General features: G+C 45.8%; 1 protein-coding gene across 8 annotated transcripts in view; it reads right to left on the reverse strand.

The window, feature by feature from the left end:
* Window positions 1-19,123, reverse strand: part of SERGEF (secretion regulating guanine nucleotide exchange factor) — a 219,289-nt gene that overhangs the window by 70,455 nt on the left and 129,711 nt on the right. For 5 of the 8 annotated variants that reach the window (XM_032356894.1, XM_032356891.1, XM_032356893.1 and 2 more), the window contains one exon: window positions 13,207-13,243. The exons of 1 other annotated variant lie outside the window; for it this stretch is intronic. In XM_032356894.1, the coding sequence (XP_032212785.1) occupies window positions 13,207-13,243 (37 nt within the window). Of the gene's footprint in view, window positions 1-11,955; window positions 12,250-13,206; window positions 13,244-19,123 lie in introns of those variants that run through there. 2 more of the 8 variants (XR_004289025.1, XM_032356895.1) reach the window with 2 other exon arrangements.

The following is a 19,123-nucleotide window of genomic DNA, read 5'->3' on the forward strand; positions in this document are numbered from 1 at the left end:
GCTGCTTGGGAAAGAGGAAAGGATTAGCCTCGAGCTAATCCCACCTAGGATGGGGTGGGTCTAGGCCAAGGAAACTGATGGGGATTTCGGAGCCAGGATGCCTGGTCGGAGCTATCAGACATTCAGTGTGCTGAAGCCTGGAAGGTCAGCAGCATCTTTCTTGTCTCAAGCAGAAAAGCACAAGCTTACTGAATTAGTATCTTACAAAGCCACAAAATCAAAAACCCACTGCCATTCCTCTGTTGAAGTATATAGAAAATCAATCAAAGGAAGAAGGGAAAAAACAGGCAATTGTAACCCCAGGAAAAGAGAAAGTATAGCACAGGAGCTATATCATGATGTATTATTGTTACCCTGCAAGTTGAAGTCCCAGCTGCTTAGCTTGTCATTCAAGGCCTTTGTGACCTGGCTGCAGACGTCCCTTAGCCTTGTCTCCCACTGCTCTGTTCCCCTCCTGATCCCTTCTTTTCCCCCAACATGCCAGTCTTCTCTGTGCTCTTGTTCATGTTGATCCCATTTGCTGGAATGCCATTCTCCTCCCCCTACTCATCCTTTAAGATCCACTGTAAACATAACCTCTTCTGAGAAGCATTCCCTTAATGCTATGTTAGGGGCAAGGCATGACTTTATGGAAGAACAAAACCCAGAAAGGGACAGAGCTGAAAGACACCTTGAAGATTATCTTATACAATTCTCTTCTTTTATCCATAAAGAAAAGGAGGACCAGAGAAGGAAAGTGGCCAGCCCAAAGGGACAGCAGCTAGTCCTACACTCAGGTCCCTTGGCCCCGGGCTCTTTCTACTACATGGTGCAGCCTCTTAATGAATCAGTAAATCCATGAATGGCCAAATGGGCAAATAGAGCATTGCTGAAGCCCTGCCCAAAGAGAGCACTTTGGAATGAACAGTCTCAGCTGTTCTGTGTTAAGGGTTTTCAGTGCACGCAGGAGGGAGAGGGATTCCAGAGAGATAAGAGGCAGCAGGGACAGCAGCCATGGGGTTGGTGGTACTTAGGGCTCCAGCATAAGCCAAGGCCTTTGGGTGCTAAGGGGCAACACTGTGAGTCTAAGTGCCACCCAACCTCAGGAAACTTGCTCAAAGGAAGGACAGAGCAGGCCCGCAGGCCTGACTTCTTGGTCATGGTCAAAGCTGTCCCATGCTGTCCATGCTCCCAGAGGTGCTACGCTCTGAGGACAATGGGGCAGAGGCAGATAAGAGCTATCAGTACTAGCTCTGCTGCTGCTTCCTCCTGGCTTCCAAAGTCACCTGCATGCTCTAAGATTACTGGTGCTTCCTGATATACTAATTAACCCAAAGCATGACCCCCTTCAGGGATGTGGCAGGATGAGGGGGGAATGTGCGGACCTTGGAGATGATAGACAGTTGGTCTAAATCCTGGGCTCCACCTCTTTTGAGTCTTCAATTTCCCATTTGAAAAAACAGGGACAACGCTCATCTGTCTATTTTCTATCCTACATGGTGATGATAAAATGAAATGATATATGCAAAATGCTCAGAATGGTGCCAGTGCATAGTAGGCACCCAACTACCATCCATTCTCTTTTCTCTGCAAAAAGGCATTATCCATTTTTTTAAAGGCTTTTATCTTCTGTTATAATTGTCAGCTTCTGAAGTATCTTCCTAAATGACCAATAATGGCTCCACATTGTTTGTATGATAAAGTCAATGCCCCTCAGCATGCCATTGGAGACCTGGCCCTAGCTTACCCTCCGCTGTCCTGATGGTCGGCCACTGTCCCTCAGCCATGACTCACTCTTTAAAGCCTAAACCTTCCTTCCCTTTCCTCATGTTGGTCCCTCAGCACACAAGGCTCTTTACCCTTCCTCCGTTCAAAAGCTACCTTTTCTATGATCATTTGCAGAATTAATCATTCCTCCCTTTCAACCTTTTCCTCTAATTCTTACCACTCTATACTTGGGATTCACTCACTGTTCATTAAGTACATAACTATGTGGCAGACTTCATTCATAGTTCTTTTTCCCACTTAATGTGAGCTCCATGAGGGAATAAGCATTGGCTGTCTTTCTCCACAGCACCCAGAATGCCACAAGGCAAACTGTGAGCCACTGGTAAGGGAAGGAATGAGGAGAATACTGTATGTAACAGTAGGTCGGTATTTAACAGACAGGTGCAGCGCCCTGTAGGCAATGCAGGTAGAAAAAATTCAGCCCATTAAGAGGTATGACACATAAAAGCACTCTGGGTACCATATACCCATGCCATAGGAATTCCATTTTTTCTAGTGGTGGGGAAGACAAGGGAATCCTGGTATAGTTAGGGTTCTAGAAACAGTCCCAAGGAGGGACCCTGATGGTGTGGACTAAGCAGTAGTAGTAGAAATGGAGCAAAGTAGACGTTCTCAGGTAAAGTCAGCAAGACCTCCTAGGGGAGTCGATGTGAGGATGAATGAGGAGAGGAGAGGAATCAATATGGACTCCTAGATTTTTGGCTTCAGCAACTGAGTTGATTGTGATGCCATATACTGAGAAAAAGACCCAGTAAAGATGGTCTTGAAAAAGACAAATAAAAGATCTATTCTGGGCACATTACACTGGAGATACCTATTTAAAATTAATGTGGCGATGTCAAATGGGGACCTGGATATATAATTTGGTGCTCAGAGGAGAGGTTGGAGCCGAACATAAAAATTGGGAAATCATCAGCATACAAAAAGTTTCTAAAGCCATGGGACTGAATGAGGTTGACTGGAAAACCTGCAGAGAGAGAAGAGACGGGAGACTAACACAGAGCCCCAGAGTGCTCAGACCTTCAGCATTTGGGAGGAGGAGAGGCAGAGCCCATGAAGGAGACTAAGGAGAAGCAGCCAGTGAAACAGAAGGAATCAAGAGAGCAGGGTGTCATGGACACCAAGAAAAGTAACTGTTTCAGGAAGGAAGATGAATAAGTTTTAGAGGTCCCTGATACAACACTGTGCCTACAGCTAACAATACCATATCGTACACTTAAAAATCTGTTACAACAGTAGGCTTCATTAAACAACACCACAATAAAAAAATTATTTAAATAAATTAATTAATCTTTTTTGTTTAAATGTGCAACACGGCTTACATGAGGCCAGACCTGAGTGGTGCAGCAGACTTTAGAAACACTTCGTGTGTGGGGATCCCCAGGCCCAGAGAGAGAAATGACTGCCCAGGATCACAGAGACAGCAGGTGGCAGACAATGCTGGGACCAGACCTCAGTCCCTCCACGGCAGAAGGCTGCCTCCAGCTCATCTACCTCACTGTAGTTTGTACCTTGAGTTCACCTTTGTTAGATTTACCTTTGCTAGGCCCCAAGCCTCATATCTGTAAACAAGGACAGTGGGTCACGATTGTGGTTTCTGCTCCTGGAAGCAATCCTAAAAGGACCAGAGCATTGTGCTAAAATGTGGTAAGCAACCTTGTGCCCACAAAGGCTGGCATGAGAGGGTAATTAGCCAAGTACGTGAGCCTCCTTGACAGCCTGCCACCCTCATGTGTGGTCTCATATAGAATGACTCCTGTGGAGTGATACTACCATTGCTTCTTTGGAAATTATAGTGGAAAAAAAAAATCTACTTTTATTGAAAGCTGAAAAGGCACACCTTGTGATGTGAGGCCAGGCCTTGAAAACAAATGACTCAAAAGAAATGTGACTTAAACAATAACCAGTGGTCCGTAAATACATCTCTGCTTTAATTGTAAAACATCTCTCCTGAATGCCAAAGATTTCATCACATTTTCAGCCTGGTAGAGAAGTAAACACAGTACCCATGCAGTGAGGTGTGACAGTGGCAACGAATATATCTCACTCCAGAGATGAGCAAAGCATGACCTGGGAGAGCGCACTGAGAGCCCACAGAACCAAGGGGCTGCTCTGTCTCAGCCAAAAGCCCAGGAGGCCACAACCCGCAGGGAAAGCTCCTCGAGAACGAGCCACCAGCTTCAGACTGAGCAGCATGAGCTGGACCTGAGGTCTAGCCCCAGCTCTGCCACTGACTGGCAATCTTGGGTCAGTCACTGCCTCTCTTTATGCTGTAGGGTTGCCCTGGAAGCAATGGGATCCAGGAGGACAGCCAAAGAAAGGGAATTCAGTAAGTAGTGTTGAGACAGTATTGAGTAACCATCTGGAAAAATAATGAGGTTGAATCCACACTTAACAATGTGTATCAGAATAAGTTCCACACGGATCAAAGACTTAAATGTTAAAAAACAAACAAGCCAACCTAAAAAGTAGTAGAGTAAAATATGAGAAAAGTCTTGTATACCCTGGAATAGGGAGGGCTTCTCTAACTCAAAATCCAGAAGCCACACAGGAAAAGACTGATAAATTTCATCTGTAGAGAAAGAAAAGGTTGCATGGCAAAAACAGGACAAAACAAAACAAAAAAACACCAAGAGTAGAAATTTTAAAAAGATGAGAAAATACATTTGTCATCTGAACCACAAAGGCCTAACTGCCTTAATACATAAAAAGCTCCTAGAAAATTTTTCAAAGATTTTATTTATTTATTTGAGAGACAGAGCACAAGCCGGGGGTTGGGAGGCAGAGGAAGAGGAAGGAGCAGATGCCCCGCTGAGCAGGGAGCCCGATGCAGGGCTCGATCCTAGGATCCTGGGATCATGACCTGAGCGGAAGGCAGACCCTGAACCAACTGAGCCACTCAAGGGCCCGGCTCCTAGAAATTAATTAGATAAAGACCAAAAATCTATCTGGAAAATAAAGGGCAAAGGATATTGAGACAAGCCATACAATATCATCCCAAAGTCCTAATCTCTTTGCATGGCAAAGGAGAACTGAGGTAGCAGGTGAAATTAAACTTGCTAATTAGCTGACCTTCAGATACAGAGATTATGCTAGATTATCCAGAGTGGGAGAGGGAGCCCAAAGGAATCACGAGGATTCTTAGAGGTTTGTTTTGTTTTGTTTGTTTGTTTTAAAGATTTTATTTATTTATTTGACAGAGAGAGATCACAAGCAGGCAGAGAGGCAGGCAGAGAAAGAGGAGGAAGCAGGCTCCCTGCTGAGCAGAGAGCCCGATGCTGGGCTTGATCCCAGGACCCTGAGATCATGACCTGAGCCGAAGGCAGCGGCTTAACCCACTGAGCCACCCAGGCGCCCCAGGAATCACAAGGATTCTTAAATATGGAAGAGGATGGCAGAAAAGTCAGTGTCAGAGCCGTATGATGAAAGAAAGATTCAACCAGCCACTTGGGGCTTTGAAGATGGCAGGAACCACAGTCAAGAAATGCAGGTGGCCTCCACAAGTTGCGAGCAGCAAGAAAACACTCTTCTTATAGATTCCAGAAAAACATGCATCCTGTTCAAACCCTGACTTCAGCCCAGTGAGACCCATTTCAGACTCCTGACCTCAAAGTCTACGATAACTCATTTGTGTTGTTCTAAGCCACTAATTTTCTGGTAATCTGTTACAGTAGCGATGAAAAACTAATACATATGTGAAGAAACCCTTCATAAAGAAGAAAATACAGGAGGGACTGAGTGGCTCAGTCAGTTAAGCATCCAACTCTTGGTTTTGCCTCAGGTCCTGATCTCAGGGTCTTGAGATCGAGCCCCATGTCAGGCTCCGTGCTAAGTGAGGAGTCTGCTTGTGATTCTCTCCCTCTGCGCCTCCCCTTTGTCCCTCTCTCACTGGTGAACACACACTCTCTCTCTAAAATAAATACATAAAATCTTAAAAAAAAAATAAGGACAAAAATACAAAGAGCTCCTGAATATACAAAAAGGTGCTCAATCTTCATTCATAACTATAAGCAGAGGAACTATAAAGGTCACAATCACCTTAAAGGAGAACAGAGTTGGAAAATCTAAAACCAGATATTGGAATTTATTATAAAGCTGCAATCAAGGCGAAATGGTACTAGCATGCACATAGAAAAACAAACTAATGCAAGAGAAGGGAGAATCAAAAACCAAATTTACACATATATACAGTCTCTTGATTTACAACAAAGGAGCCTCTAGAATTCAGTGGGGAAAGGATGAACTTTTCAATAGATGGTTTTAGAGCAATGTGTTGTTGGATTTTTTAAAACACAGATTCAAAATGGATTCTAAACCTAAATGTAAAAGGCAACATTAATAAAGTTTCCAGATGAACACAAAGGAGAATATTTTCATTTCGGGACCTTGGAGCAGACAAAAACGTTTTAAAGAGAGCACAAACACCTCAAACCATTAAATAAAAGACTGATAAACTAGACTTCACTGGAATTAAAGATATCTGTGCATCAAAAGACACCAGTAAGAGAGCAAAAGACAAGCCATTGACTGGGAAAGGAAAAGATGTTCGCGATATATATATATATATAGATATATATATATATCTATATATATATCTATCTATATCTATCTATCTATCTCACAAAGGACTTGAATCCATAAGACAAAGGATGCCTTGTGCAAAACATTAAGAAAAACACAGAAAAAACCCACTTGAGAGTGTTCGCACTTAAGTCTTTGCACTCAACAGAAGAAGCTGACCGAGTGGCCTCTAAGTATATAAAAAGGCACTCCACGTCACTGGCTATCAAAGAAATGTAAATGAAAATGACAGTGAGGTTCCATACTACTTATTCTGCAGGATGGCCTCGATCAGCAAGACCGAAAACACCTGGCAAGAATATGGCACAGTTGGAACGCCCATATATTGCTGACGGGCAATATGTAACTGGCACCACTACTTTGGAAAACTGTTTATCCACTAACACTAAGGACCGGATCCAGAAATCCTACCCCAGGTGTGCACTCAGGAGAAACCAGTGTGTATGTTCACCAAAAGGCATGTGTAAGAATGTTGACAGCAGCCTTATTCACAGTCTTCCAAAGGGAAGCAACAGTGAAATGGACATCTGAGTTGTAGTATATTCACCCAGTGGGCTAATACTGACCAATGAAAAAGAACTTCTGCTACACACAAATAGAGGAGTCTTAGAGACAGAATGTGTTGAACAAAAGAAGCTGAACACAAAAGGGTACACAGTGTGTAACACCATTTATATGCAGTTCAGCCACTGACACAGCTCGTTTCTGGAGACAGAAGCTGGAGTAGTAGTTAACTCTGGGGCTGGGGTATTGCCTGAGAAGAGATACCTTCTTGGGTACCTGAAATGTCCTGTGTCTTGTACTGGGTCGTAGTTTCCTAGGTATGTGCATATGGAAAAACTCATCAAACTGGACCTCTAAGATCTATACACTTTACTGTATATATATTGTAACTCAATTTAAAAAGTAAAAAAAAAAAAAAAAAAAAAAAAAAGACCACTCTTAGTAGTTTTTCACCCATCAGATTGGTGAAAATCTAGAAGTTTCTTGACATACTCTTGCTGCAGAAACAGGCACTCATTTATTACTAGTGGGAGTGAAAAATGGTATAATTCCTATGAGGGCAAAATTGCCTATGAAGGCAATAACTCTTGCAAAATTGTTATGCTTACTCTTTGATACAATAATTTTGCTTCTAGGGATTTATTCTTCAACATCCCACCAATGAAATGACATATATACACAAGGTTGTTCACTATACCATTACCTATAATAGCAAAATATCAGAGATGATCTACATGTCCATCAAAAGGGTTAAATAAATCATGGTACATAGGTACATTGGAATATTATATACCTGTAATACTATCTGGGGGGGCTTTTATGCTGATAAACTGTTGAAAGAAAAAATAAGACACTACAAACTATGTACCATATAGTACCACTGATGTGAAAGGAGGGATAAAAATATATCGTAGCAGGTTAGGGGAACCAGGTGGTGGGTATTAGAGAGGGCACGGATTGCATGGAGCCCTGGGTGTGGTGCAAAAGTAATGAATACTGTTATGTTGAAAATAAATTAAAAAGAAAAGAAAAGAAAAGAAAAAAACTATATCTTGTAATATAGATATTATATCTTATAATATATATAATATGTGCATGATATAAGTATATTTTTGTAATAAATGAAATGCAGGGTTAAAACTATATAACATTATAAAAATATATATATTGTAGCATTTACTTAATATGTGCAAAAAGAAACTAGAAAAATACAGATGAACAGACATTAGCTGCACATGTGGTAGAAGGATTTTTGTACATTGGACAAATAGGAGGACAGGGAAGGAGGAAGGTTTTTCATTTTAAATCTTTTTATGCCTTTTAAGTTTGAATCATATGTGTGCGTTAATTATTCAAAAATTAAATAAGTAAATTAATTTTTTAAGCAGTAAGGGACAATGAGAGGGGGGAAGAAGAATCCTAAAAAGGGGTAGTTTTCCAAAACAATGTCATCAACTTCACAGTTCTATCTGGTGATTATACACAGAACTGCTGAATCGGAAGAAGACATTTAGGGTACAAGACAGAAGTTGCTAACATGAAGGGGAACTAAGATGAGATCATCTTATCTGGTGGCCTTAAAACCAGGCTAGACTGTCACTGGTCCGCAGGACGGCAGCATGGGGGGTAGCGGACCACAGGCTCTGAAGTTAGAGGCCTGGGTTAAAGACCTGGCACACTTACTCCTCCCAACAAACCACTCAGCCTAGGCTTCAGCTTCCCTCATCTAGAAAATGGAGTTAACAACAGCACCAACTCAGTGATTTGCTCTGAGGATTAAATGAGATAGTATAAAGCATTTATGCTTTGCCAATCACACTGTGCACAGGACCATACAGTTTACACTTGCCTCTAAGCTCTCTGCAAGCCCCTGGGGCTTGGAGGTATGGCCTCTTAGAGGAACAGCCAGTGTCGAAAAAGATTTAATTCCCACTATTAAATTCCTCTCTGACCCTGCTTGATGGGTTTCAAGTGAAGGTCAGATGTTTTGCCACACATATTACAAAGGCACAAAGGTTCAATAATTGGAAATCATCACTGAAACGAAGCGGGGAAAAGATCCTTACATAGATTACAGCTCTAATTTGGTAAGAGAGCTGGCTTTGCTTGGAGGAGGAGGAGGAGGAGGAGGAGGTGGTTATGACACTTTCTTGCCAAATATCTAACCCTTTAACAATGCATGTCTGGCAAGCCTGAATGCCCCAGGAAAAGGCCACCAATAAAATCCTTTCCAAAGGTCTGGGTGGAGCGGGGAGAGAGGAAATGCAGTCAGCTCTTTTTTTCTCTGCAGGAAGGGAAGGCTGAACAACTGCACATCAGGAGAGAAGGCAAACAAATTGCCCATTCAAGCCAAAATAAGCTGCTCCCAAGGGGAAGCAAAACAGCTGGAACCAATTCAGCCAGACACGGAGGTGAGGGCCCCAAAGACGGAGCCAGACCTGGAAGCCAGCCTCTGGTAGGCAGGGATCTTCTGAGCAAGTGGTGGTCACATGCCCTCATGTCACCTCTGCTGACCTCAGTCTCTGCCCACGAATCTCCAGCTCTGTGAGATGCAGAGGGAAATCCTAGGTGGGAAGGCAGGAAGAAAGAAACAGCCCGGCAAACCTGCCAAGCGAGCGAGCACCTGCTGAGCACCTGTTACATGGCAGGCACCGAGCAGGCACCTGACATGCCTATGCCATTTCGAAGAACAACTTTCAGGGGCAGGTTGATCACACACATGAGGAATCGGGCCCACTGAGCCAGCGGGACCGTGCATGGCACAGTTAGAAGGGGCCAGGCCAGCTGTGGCCTCTGCCTCAGCGCTCTCCTTCCTGATCATCACTTGAGTTTCTCTGCACCTCACTCCAGCAGCTACTCCTTTTCCGAAGCAGGAACTCGCGCTGCCTCACCATCCTGTCTAGCCACGGCCATGCCTCGTGGCAGACACAGAATATGTCAAGAGAAGCGTCATTGGAAAATTAAGGCAAGAACCAAACCAAACTGCAAAAAAAAGGGAAAAAAGAAACCTGGAAGTGAATGAAGTAGCAGAGTAGAATTATTTTGTTCCCTAGAGAAACCTCAAGTGTGGCTGCTATGGGGTTTGCTTCAGGCTGGAACGTGCATGTTCTGAATCCCTGTCTGGGACAGCGGATAGCAGAAGCCCCATCTGGAACCAATCCGGCCTAGCACTGTTTCCAGATCCCCCAGACTGGCGTCCCCAGGCTCCAAGTTTTACAAATCCCTTCTGTAGCTACACTTGGATTCTGCACTGGTCCCTGGCATTCTGGGTGGGGAAGACACTTCCCTCTGTAGCTCCTGAGGTTCCTACCTTGAGCATTAAACCTTTTTATACTCATCTTATAATTACTTCCTTCCTTGAAATCTTCATACATGATGATGATAATGATGATGATGATGGAGATAATGCCAGCTAACGTTTATTGAGCCTCTATTTTTGTGCCAAGCACTGTTAGCACTTTATATAACAAACTTATGAGGTCAATAATACGATATTCCAGCTGAGGCCATCAAGACACAGCGGGGGTTAAGCCATTTATACAAGGGTACACAGCTCCTGAGTGTGGGAGCCAGGACTAGAATCACGCAATCCGACCCAAGGGTCTGTGCTCTCCCTGACCACCACCCGCACTGGATAGGGTGGAAAGAACAGTCTGGTAAGTCAGGTAGACAGCTCTACTATTTATTGCTACCTACCCCTGATCAACCCATATATCCTCTGAGTCTCAGGTTTCTTCTCTATAAAATGGGGGTACAGCAAACATACTTTGCGGAGTGTCCATTCCAAAAGCAGGTCCTGAGTTATGTCCTTCTACCCGTCTCTATTCCGCCTCCTTCTCTGGTTTGTCTGTCGTACATTCATTAGACACTAAAGCTGCTTCTACACTCGAGGAAAGTTTGGCTCCCTTATATTCTGTTCTAGTCTATTCTGTAACTGTTCTGCGCCTACCACATGGGAGACCCAGCACCAAGCGCAGAGGTCCCAGATCTCAGGGAATGAGACTGGAGGGGGAGGAATCCATCTAAAGTAGGCAATTGTAGAAGGGCTGAGGCCAGGAGCTGGCTGTGAGAACCAGGCTTTACCTCGGTAGGAACTCTCCTCCTTCAGCTTGTCTCCCTCTCCTGGCCTTCTGCCAGAGTCAACAGGCACTTCCTGTCACACAGCCTGCATCCCGCAGGGCACCCATGGAGGGGCCCATCCCTCCAGTGGTGGGGGGCCTCTGCTCCCAGCTCACACACACGCAGGGAGACAGGCCCAGAGCTGTGTGACTGGGCCCACCTTCCCTGATTCTGCAACCGTGCATTCAACAGACTGTCAGCCAAGACCAGGCACTGAGGACAAAACAGAAAAGAACAGGTCCGCCCTCCAGGAGCTCACTGGCACAACTTGCTCTCCATGGCCTCTGATGTTCTCCTCACTACGGTAACACTGGCCACTTTTCCAGAACGTTATCATCTCTTCCTCCCAAGTAACAATGGTTTCACTAGCACAGTTACACTAGGCAAGCCATTCTCCCCTCTCCCCACCCTGACCAAGAGAAAGGAGAAGCAAACAGAACTATAAATACACATACACGTATTTCTCTCACACCTCCTTTATACCAGGTATCTCACACACAATAATCCTCACAGCAGTCCTGCAAAGTGGAGATCCCCCCCGTTACAGAGATGAGGGGGGAATGGAGGCTCACAGAGAGATGCAGCCGGTGTGAACCAAGGCTGTCTACCTGCACAGGCTATGCTCTTTCTACAGCCCGAGGCTGCTTCTGTCTACTCAGCCTGCTACCCTGCTAGTACCTGCCCCTCCTTCATCGGGACTGTGTGCTTTCTCGTACTCAGCGTCCCTGCCATCTTCTTTTGGCACTGGTCACAGAGGGAGCTAAGCCCTCTCCTGGACCCGCAAGAGCAGCAGCGGCCGCACCCCCGGCACCACCTCGGACCCCCTGCTTAGCTTGTCTTCATTACACCCAGGCTGGAGCAGCTCTGGTACAAAGTATCTGGGGCGGCTGCAAAGCGGCACAGGTTTGCCATTACATTTTCTCGCTCCTTCTCTGACTCCAGCCCAGTTTACTCCCCGCCCCCCTCTGCTAGCTGGCAGCCTACCTCCTCAGCTGTCCTTGGTTCTGCCTCGTTGCACATCACGTTCGGGCCTACAGAGTAGTGCTTCCAACTGCTGCCACCGCAGGCGGCTGAGCCCCGTCTAAGCTCGATTCAGACAACAGTGCTCAGGTCTCTGCAGAGTACCAGGCACTGCTCTGGGTGCTGCAGATCGGCAGGAAACAAAAAGAAAATGCAGGGGCCTTGCCCTTCAGAAGCTGAGTCGGAGGCTGGGAGAGAAGTAGCCAGGAACAGAAGTCACCAACAGAAGGCAAGCAGTGATGGGTTTGTAATAGGATCCTAAAATATCAGAGCAGGAAGGAATCTTGATTTTCTGTTTTAAAGCCTCCATTTTACAGATGGGGAGCTAAAGCCCAGAACAGGACAAGTAGAACAAATATCAGATAATAATAATGAACATTTCTAAAACCCTTCCTAGGAGCTAAGCACTGCTCTATGTGCTTTATATATATTAACTCCTGGAACCCTCACAACAACTCTAGAAGGTAGGCGCTACTGCCCTCCCATGGAGGGGTCAAGTACCTTGTCCAAGTTCACACAACTAGTAAGTTTTTAAAGAGTTGAGATCATACTACATATGCAATACAGAAGCCTGTATTGCACTCAGGCAGCTGGGCCCTACAGACGTGCCTCTTGAATGCAGTGACATGGATACTAGTCTACCTGGAGAAGTAACGAGTAAGCTTCTTGAAGGAATTACTCATGGGCCTAATCATAAAAAGAGTGAACCTTGGTTATCCAGAATCAATGAAGAAGAAACCTCAACCAGTCAGAAGGCTGACTTCATCTGGGAGTTCCCGAGTGCCATGGAATACAAGGCAGTGGGAGGCAGTGAGCAGAGCCCCTTACTCCCAAGAAAGAGGAAAGAACCTGGATTAAGGGATTTGTTCAGAGAAACAAGAGCAGCCCAGTCTTCTCCCCCCTCTTATGTCTGGCTTTCTATACATGATATCCTTTATCTGTAAAATCTTTAATACCCTCAAATGCCACTGCCTGGGGCAGGGAGGCCACCTTAAAAAGACACTCAATGATGTGGACAGAAATTTCTAGCAAAGGGGCTTCTAGTAAATCCTTGAGCAACCAAAGACTTCCATATTTCCTAGAATCTCCCCCAACATGTGTACACACACACACACACACACACAGAGGTACCCTGGCCTTTGATCAACCAAGTCTTCTCTAACTCTGCCACAGAGTTTCAGAACACACATAGTTCTCAGTATACTAATTACTCACCAATCACAGCCAGATTATGCTCTGAGCCACAAGAGATCTAAAAAAAAGAAAAAAACAAATTATATTAGAGAAAGAAAATTCCTTGTCCAAAGAAAAGTACTCAACTTTTTCTCATCTGCTCACTGCCCCTTTCACCCTCCAGGCTCACAAAGAACATGACATGTACTTTCATACCTCAGGGCCTTTGCACATGTGGCTCCTCTGCTAGGAATGCCCTCTTCTTATTTGCCTAGAAAACTTCCACTCATCCTTTAAAGGCTCAATGTGTCCACTGAGACTCCTTTGCTTCTAAGTGGACTCAAGTACTCCCTTCATTATGCAACTTATCTGTACCCCATTGTAGCAATTCTCTTACTGCCTTTTATACCTGCTCCTGTCTCTTCGATAGACTGCATGTGTCTTGAGAACAGACCTGGATGGCACAAGGTGTGGGACTCAGTTAACACCCGCTAAGTGAGAGAATGAATGAAAAAACCAAGTACATAAAAGAAAAAATAGCTACAACATAAGTGACGAAGAATCATTTGGGGTTCTGAACCTAGTGTTTTCACCTAGCCAGCAGCACTTCCTGACTTTCAGTCTTTACTCATCCCAGCCGCTAACAGGAGGAAGTAAGTGGAAATATAAACGCGTAAGTGCTTCCCCAGGTACTAATTAAAAGAAACTCTGGACTCTGGAGAAGCATCCTGTGACCTTTATCAGGATGCTCACTTCAGCTCCTGGCGAGAGGAAGGCTTCAGGTCCCTGTGGAACTTCAGTGCTGCAAGGGCCCTGGGGATCATCTAGTCCTATCTTTCTACATTGTGGGGAGACAACAGAGGCTTGGTGAGAGGAAATAAGTTGCCTTGGATGCCAGAGGAAGCATGCATCAAAACAAAGACTAGAGCATCCCTGATCTTCCTAAGGCTCACACTAGTTCCTTTCTTGAGGCTGTAGCTTCTCACCCCTTCCCAGTGAAAACCACTTGGAAATGATATTCAAAGGTCATTAGCACAGGCCCCTGACAGTCAAGGTAACAGGCTCAAAAGCCATTTGAGTATCGGAGGCCTACTAACACACTGGTAGGTGAGAAGGGTCAGCAAAGCTTCTGAGACTTTTGTCTTTGTAAAAGCTGTGTGCTCCAGATCCCAGCCTCTAGAGGAAACAGAGATACCCGCACTTACGTGAACTCCCTGACAGTGTCTGGCAAAGAAACACCTGCATATTTTGCCCTAGTCAATATTTCCAGGTGTATAGCCTCCGCATTCCCTTGAGGCTCAGTGCCTGAGTTGTCTGATGGGTTCCCCCATCCTCCGCCCAGGACCATACACACAGCACAAGTTCACTATATGCCTCCTGGTGACACTGTGGCTGGGGCCCTAGCTTCTGCCAGAGGGAGCTGCTTAGATTAAGGAATTGGGAAATACTTAGATCTCTAACGGTAGGGGAATGCTTATGTAAATTATGATGGATCCATCTGGTGGACTATTATGCAGCCTTGGAAAATAATGCTTACAATAAAGAAAAATGCTCATGATACCCTATGAACTGAAAAATCAGAGAAAAAACTGTATATGTGGTATGATCTCGACTCTTTAAAAAAACACAAACAAAAGACCTGAAGAAGATACATCAGAAGTTCATAGTGAAGGATGTCTGGGTGGCTCAGTGGGTTAAGCCTCTGCCTTTGGCTCAGGTCATGATCTCAGGGTCCTGGGATTGAGCCCCGTATCAGGCTCTCTGCTCATCAGAGAGCCTGCTTCCCCACCTCCTCTGCCTGCCTCTCAGCCTACTTGTGATCTCTCTCTCTCTGTCAAATAAATAAATAAAATCTTAAAAAAAAAGTTCATAGTGATAGCCTTGGGGCTAGGAATGAGGTATGCATTATAAGTATGGTTTTCCTTTTGCTTTTTCTATGCTCTCCTACATTATATACAGTGATCTCATAATCAGGAAAATTTGTATTAAAAATAAATATAATGTACCTACAACAAAGGAAAAATAATAAATATGGCTATAAAATAAATATGCTATAAAATCTGATATGTTCTGAAGTTGTGGGGGAAAAGATTCGAAGGAAATATGACCAATAATAATGATAGTTGCATTGCGATGGTAGGTTTATAAAATACTTTTTCTTATAGTCTCTAGTTTTCAAATAGTCTTTAAGTGATGGCAGCAGTGGCAGTGGGGGAAGCAGTAACAGCAGGATTTCAAGTCACCATATATTGAACAGGTATGAAATCCAAGCAGCACGCCAATGCACTCTGTAAACATAATCTCTTCTTAATCATCCCAACAATATTTTCAGAGAGGTTTGACTGTGCTCATTTTAGAGATGAGAAAACTGAGGCCCACACTGCCTTAAATAACTTCCACAGCTAGCTAGATGGCAGCAGCAGAAAGAAAACCCAGTCTGCCTGATCTCCAAGCTGATGTTCTGTACTGCTAGACATTATCTTTGTTTTTTAAAAATAAAGTTATTTCATTTTACAAACTGCACACAGAGAAAGGGCTTGCCTCTGACCTCCAGGGTTCACCCTGGGGCTGCAGACAAAAGAGCTGACCAACCTGGAGGACTGGATCTTGCAGAAACAAGCCCCTGACAAAGGCCAGTATCAGGAAGCAGATGCTGTCCTGAATTAATGAGTGAGGCCCTGATGAATGGAGTTTGTCAAGAAAATGCAGAACTGGAAGCTCCAAGCTCCCTGCTGCTTCTTGCTGTCTGTGCACTAGGTCAGGAGACCAAACACCACAGGCCACAAAATCCCAGGGCTACAACTCCTTCAACAAGATCGTATCAATGACCATTTGTTTCCCATGGCTTCTGTCAGCATCCACCCAACCCAGCTGCAGGCAGCTTTCTAGAAGACTCTGTTAACAATGGCAGCATGCCCAGGAGAAAGAGGTTCAGAGCCAGGAAGCCAGGTGAGTCCTAGGCCCTCTGCTTTATGGCTCTGAGACCTTTGGCAAGATAAGTGCTCGGGCCTCAGTGTTCTCTCTCAGGTGTAACCAGTAGACAACGGCGTCACCCCGTCTGCCTCACAGAACTGCTACAGGACAAACGAGACAACCCATTCCTTCGCAACCATTTGTCACACTTTCCTTATGTATATATGTGAATGTCCTGCCCTTTCATAAGCTCCCCCATGCTTCAAGGCCCGCATGAGTAGGTGCTGTTTAGCTTCTGGCCTCACTTCTTCTCTCTGCTACTCATGAACCTCAACCCAAATAACATACTCCCCCTTTTTCCCCCATTCACACTACATTACATTTTCTCTAAGAACATAAGGCAATTTCAGGCTTTTATGAACACTATTTTCCTTGACTTGAATTCCCTTTCTCCCACTATCTACCTAGCTAAATCCTTTAAGATTGCCCAAACATCACCTTCTGGTAAAGACTGCCCTGATTCTGGAAGCAGAGCCAGCTGCTCTGCCCCACATGCTCCCATGGCACGATGCATCATAGCCTTATCACACAGGACATGTCTATTTGTGAAGTGTGTCTGTGTGAAGCAGCTCTGTCCCTCAGATGTCCAGCCGACTGCCTCCCCAGGAACGTCTCTGTCACACAGCCCAAGCAGCCAGGGCATCAAGTTGGAGGCAGGGGAGGGATACAAAGAGGAGGGACCCTGAGGAATGAGATGATCCCGAAACAAGTATGAGTAGCGGTGTGGCCACTCCTGCCCAACAGGAGCCAGGTGCTGAGATGCACAGTGAGGGCAGGAAGAGAACGGGGCTACAAGAACATAGTGTTGAGGTGAGAGAAGCCTGAAAAGCAACAGCAGGATTGTTTCAGGAACTCCAGCATGGCAAAGCACAGCAGACCAGCAAAGGAGGCTGGTCCTGGGAGACAAAAGTCCTACTACAGAGAAAGTAGCTTCCAGCTGGCTGACTGGGGCCTTCAGGAGAAGGGGCACTCCTCCCCACAGGCGAGGGGAGCAAAAGTGACTGTGGAAGTGTATGCTGACTCGGGGCTGCTGAAACACTACAGGGGTCTGCTCTGTTCAGGCCCCTCAGCCACAGGAGGCAGAGCTACAGCAAACCGTTTCCAAACCCCCAGCTGCCACAGGGCCAAGATGCCCTGGCAAGCCTCCTGCCAGGCTAGACTCCGTCAGTTCTTGTGAAGAAAGTCGCAACTCCCCTGGGGGCTGGATCCCACAAATACAGTTGGACAGGGATGAACTGACTGGTAGTAGATGCCCAGCAAATCTGTGCTCGCCTCGGGGGCACAAAGACTAAAATAGGAACACTACGAGAGTAGATGCCCAGAGAATATATGCTGAATGCATTAATGGGTTAAATGAATGAAGAACTAAGTGAATAAGCAAAAATTGGATGAATGTGAAAACATCTGCCAAACACTCATGTGAGTACTCTAGCTCTGGGCAGTACTGTTGTACCACTTCTGGAAACAGGTGACTGTCCCTTACTGAGAGCTTATGGCCAGCCAGATGACTGCTTTGCCTGTATTATTTACTTATACCAAGGAGAGCAGATAGGTTCTTTTGTTACAACTGTTTCTACAAATGGGGCAATTGGGATTCAGAGAGTACAGTCACTTGCCCCGCCTCTTACAGCTCCTGGGGCTGCAGATTCTGTGATCTTTCAAATTCAAGTGTTCTGTCCTCCCAATGGTTTTAATCTCCCTGTTGGCAAACAGGATGGAAATAAACCAACCACCCAGGCCCAGTTCCTTGTATGGGGAAACCATGTAGCTACCAGTAAGGGATCTTAAGCTGGGGCAGCCCTAGATTTACAAGGTCCAAACATCTTCCTGGGGCTCAGACCGCCCACCTCCAGACCAATCAAGGAGCTGCTGCAGAGCTTTTTCTTGGGGGAAATGGCTATGAAGTGGCAACAAATCTTCACCCCTGCCCTCCCTAGCGGATAACTCCCATCAGACTGTTCAACTCTGAACGCGGGAGGGGGGGGACAAGCAAGGAAGATGTGTGTGTGACGGGGACTCTGGGGAAGTAGCACTGAGATCCCCAGGAGAGGATGTAGGGCCTGGGCCAATTCCGCGCCCCTGGCCAGGAGCCATCCTCATCTTCCCAGGAGCAGCCCCGCCGCACCTCCCCCACCCCAACCGCGCCCCAGCCCTGGGACCACCCGGGAACACCTCGGCCTGCGGGGCCCTCTGATTGGTTCCCGCCCTGTGCCAATGGGCCTGTGTGCCCCGCGGATGCTATGGCAACCAGGCGCCTGGCGGAGGCGGGCCATTCCCCGGGACTCGGAGGAGGGATTCGAAGCCTGGGCTCTGCACCGCCGAGAGTCTTTGGCAGGCACCACGGCCCAGAGGAGAAGCATGTTGGGAGAAGCTCCAGAAAGACAGCCTCCCGACCGCGGGGGTTAACTGAGAAGGGAACGGGTGTCTCCGTGCAGCCTTTGCTAGAACTCCACCCAAACCCATTTGCCCTGTGTGTAGAACTCAGAGGAGACAACTGGAATTTCCAAACCTGTTAGAAAAGCAGGCTGGGAGCCTGGGCATGTTTTACAGGCAAACTGCATTGCTGTCAGCCAATGGAGTTTTCCCCTTAGGCTCAGAAATAGCCCCAGATGGAGGCCATCAAGGCAGGAGAGAGGCAGCAGAGTTGCTTGCTTTGGAAGAACCTAGCCTTGGATGCAAAGATACTTCTAACTCCTTTGTGAGGCTTCAACTTTTAACTGAAGCCTAGATGTCAGAGGAGGCCAAAAAATAAGAGGCTCCATCTGTCCTCCAACTCAAAGTCCATTGACTGTGTTCCCAGAGAACCCATTTTCCCTGTAAAGCCAACTCCTTTTTTTCAAAGCACATTTTATACATAAGAAGATGAGATTTAAAGTAGGTTCTACTACTTCCTCAGAGAGATTGGCTGGGGAGGCGGGGAGCTAAAAGCTGGTAATTGCCTAGATGCCAGGCATGTGGCATCATGGAATTTCACTCTACCTGCACA

The sequence above is a fragment of the Mustela erminea genome, chromosome 9 (assembly GCF_009829155.1).
Source record: "Mustela erminea isolate mMusErm1 chromosome 9, mMusErm1.Pri, whole genome shotgun sequence".
NCBI classification, from domain to species: domain Eukaryota; kingdom Metazoa; phylum Chordata; class Mammalia; order Carnivora; family Mustelidae; genus Mustela; species Mustela erminea.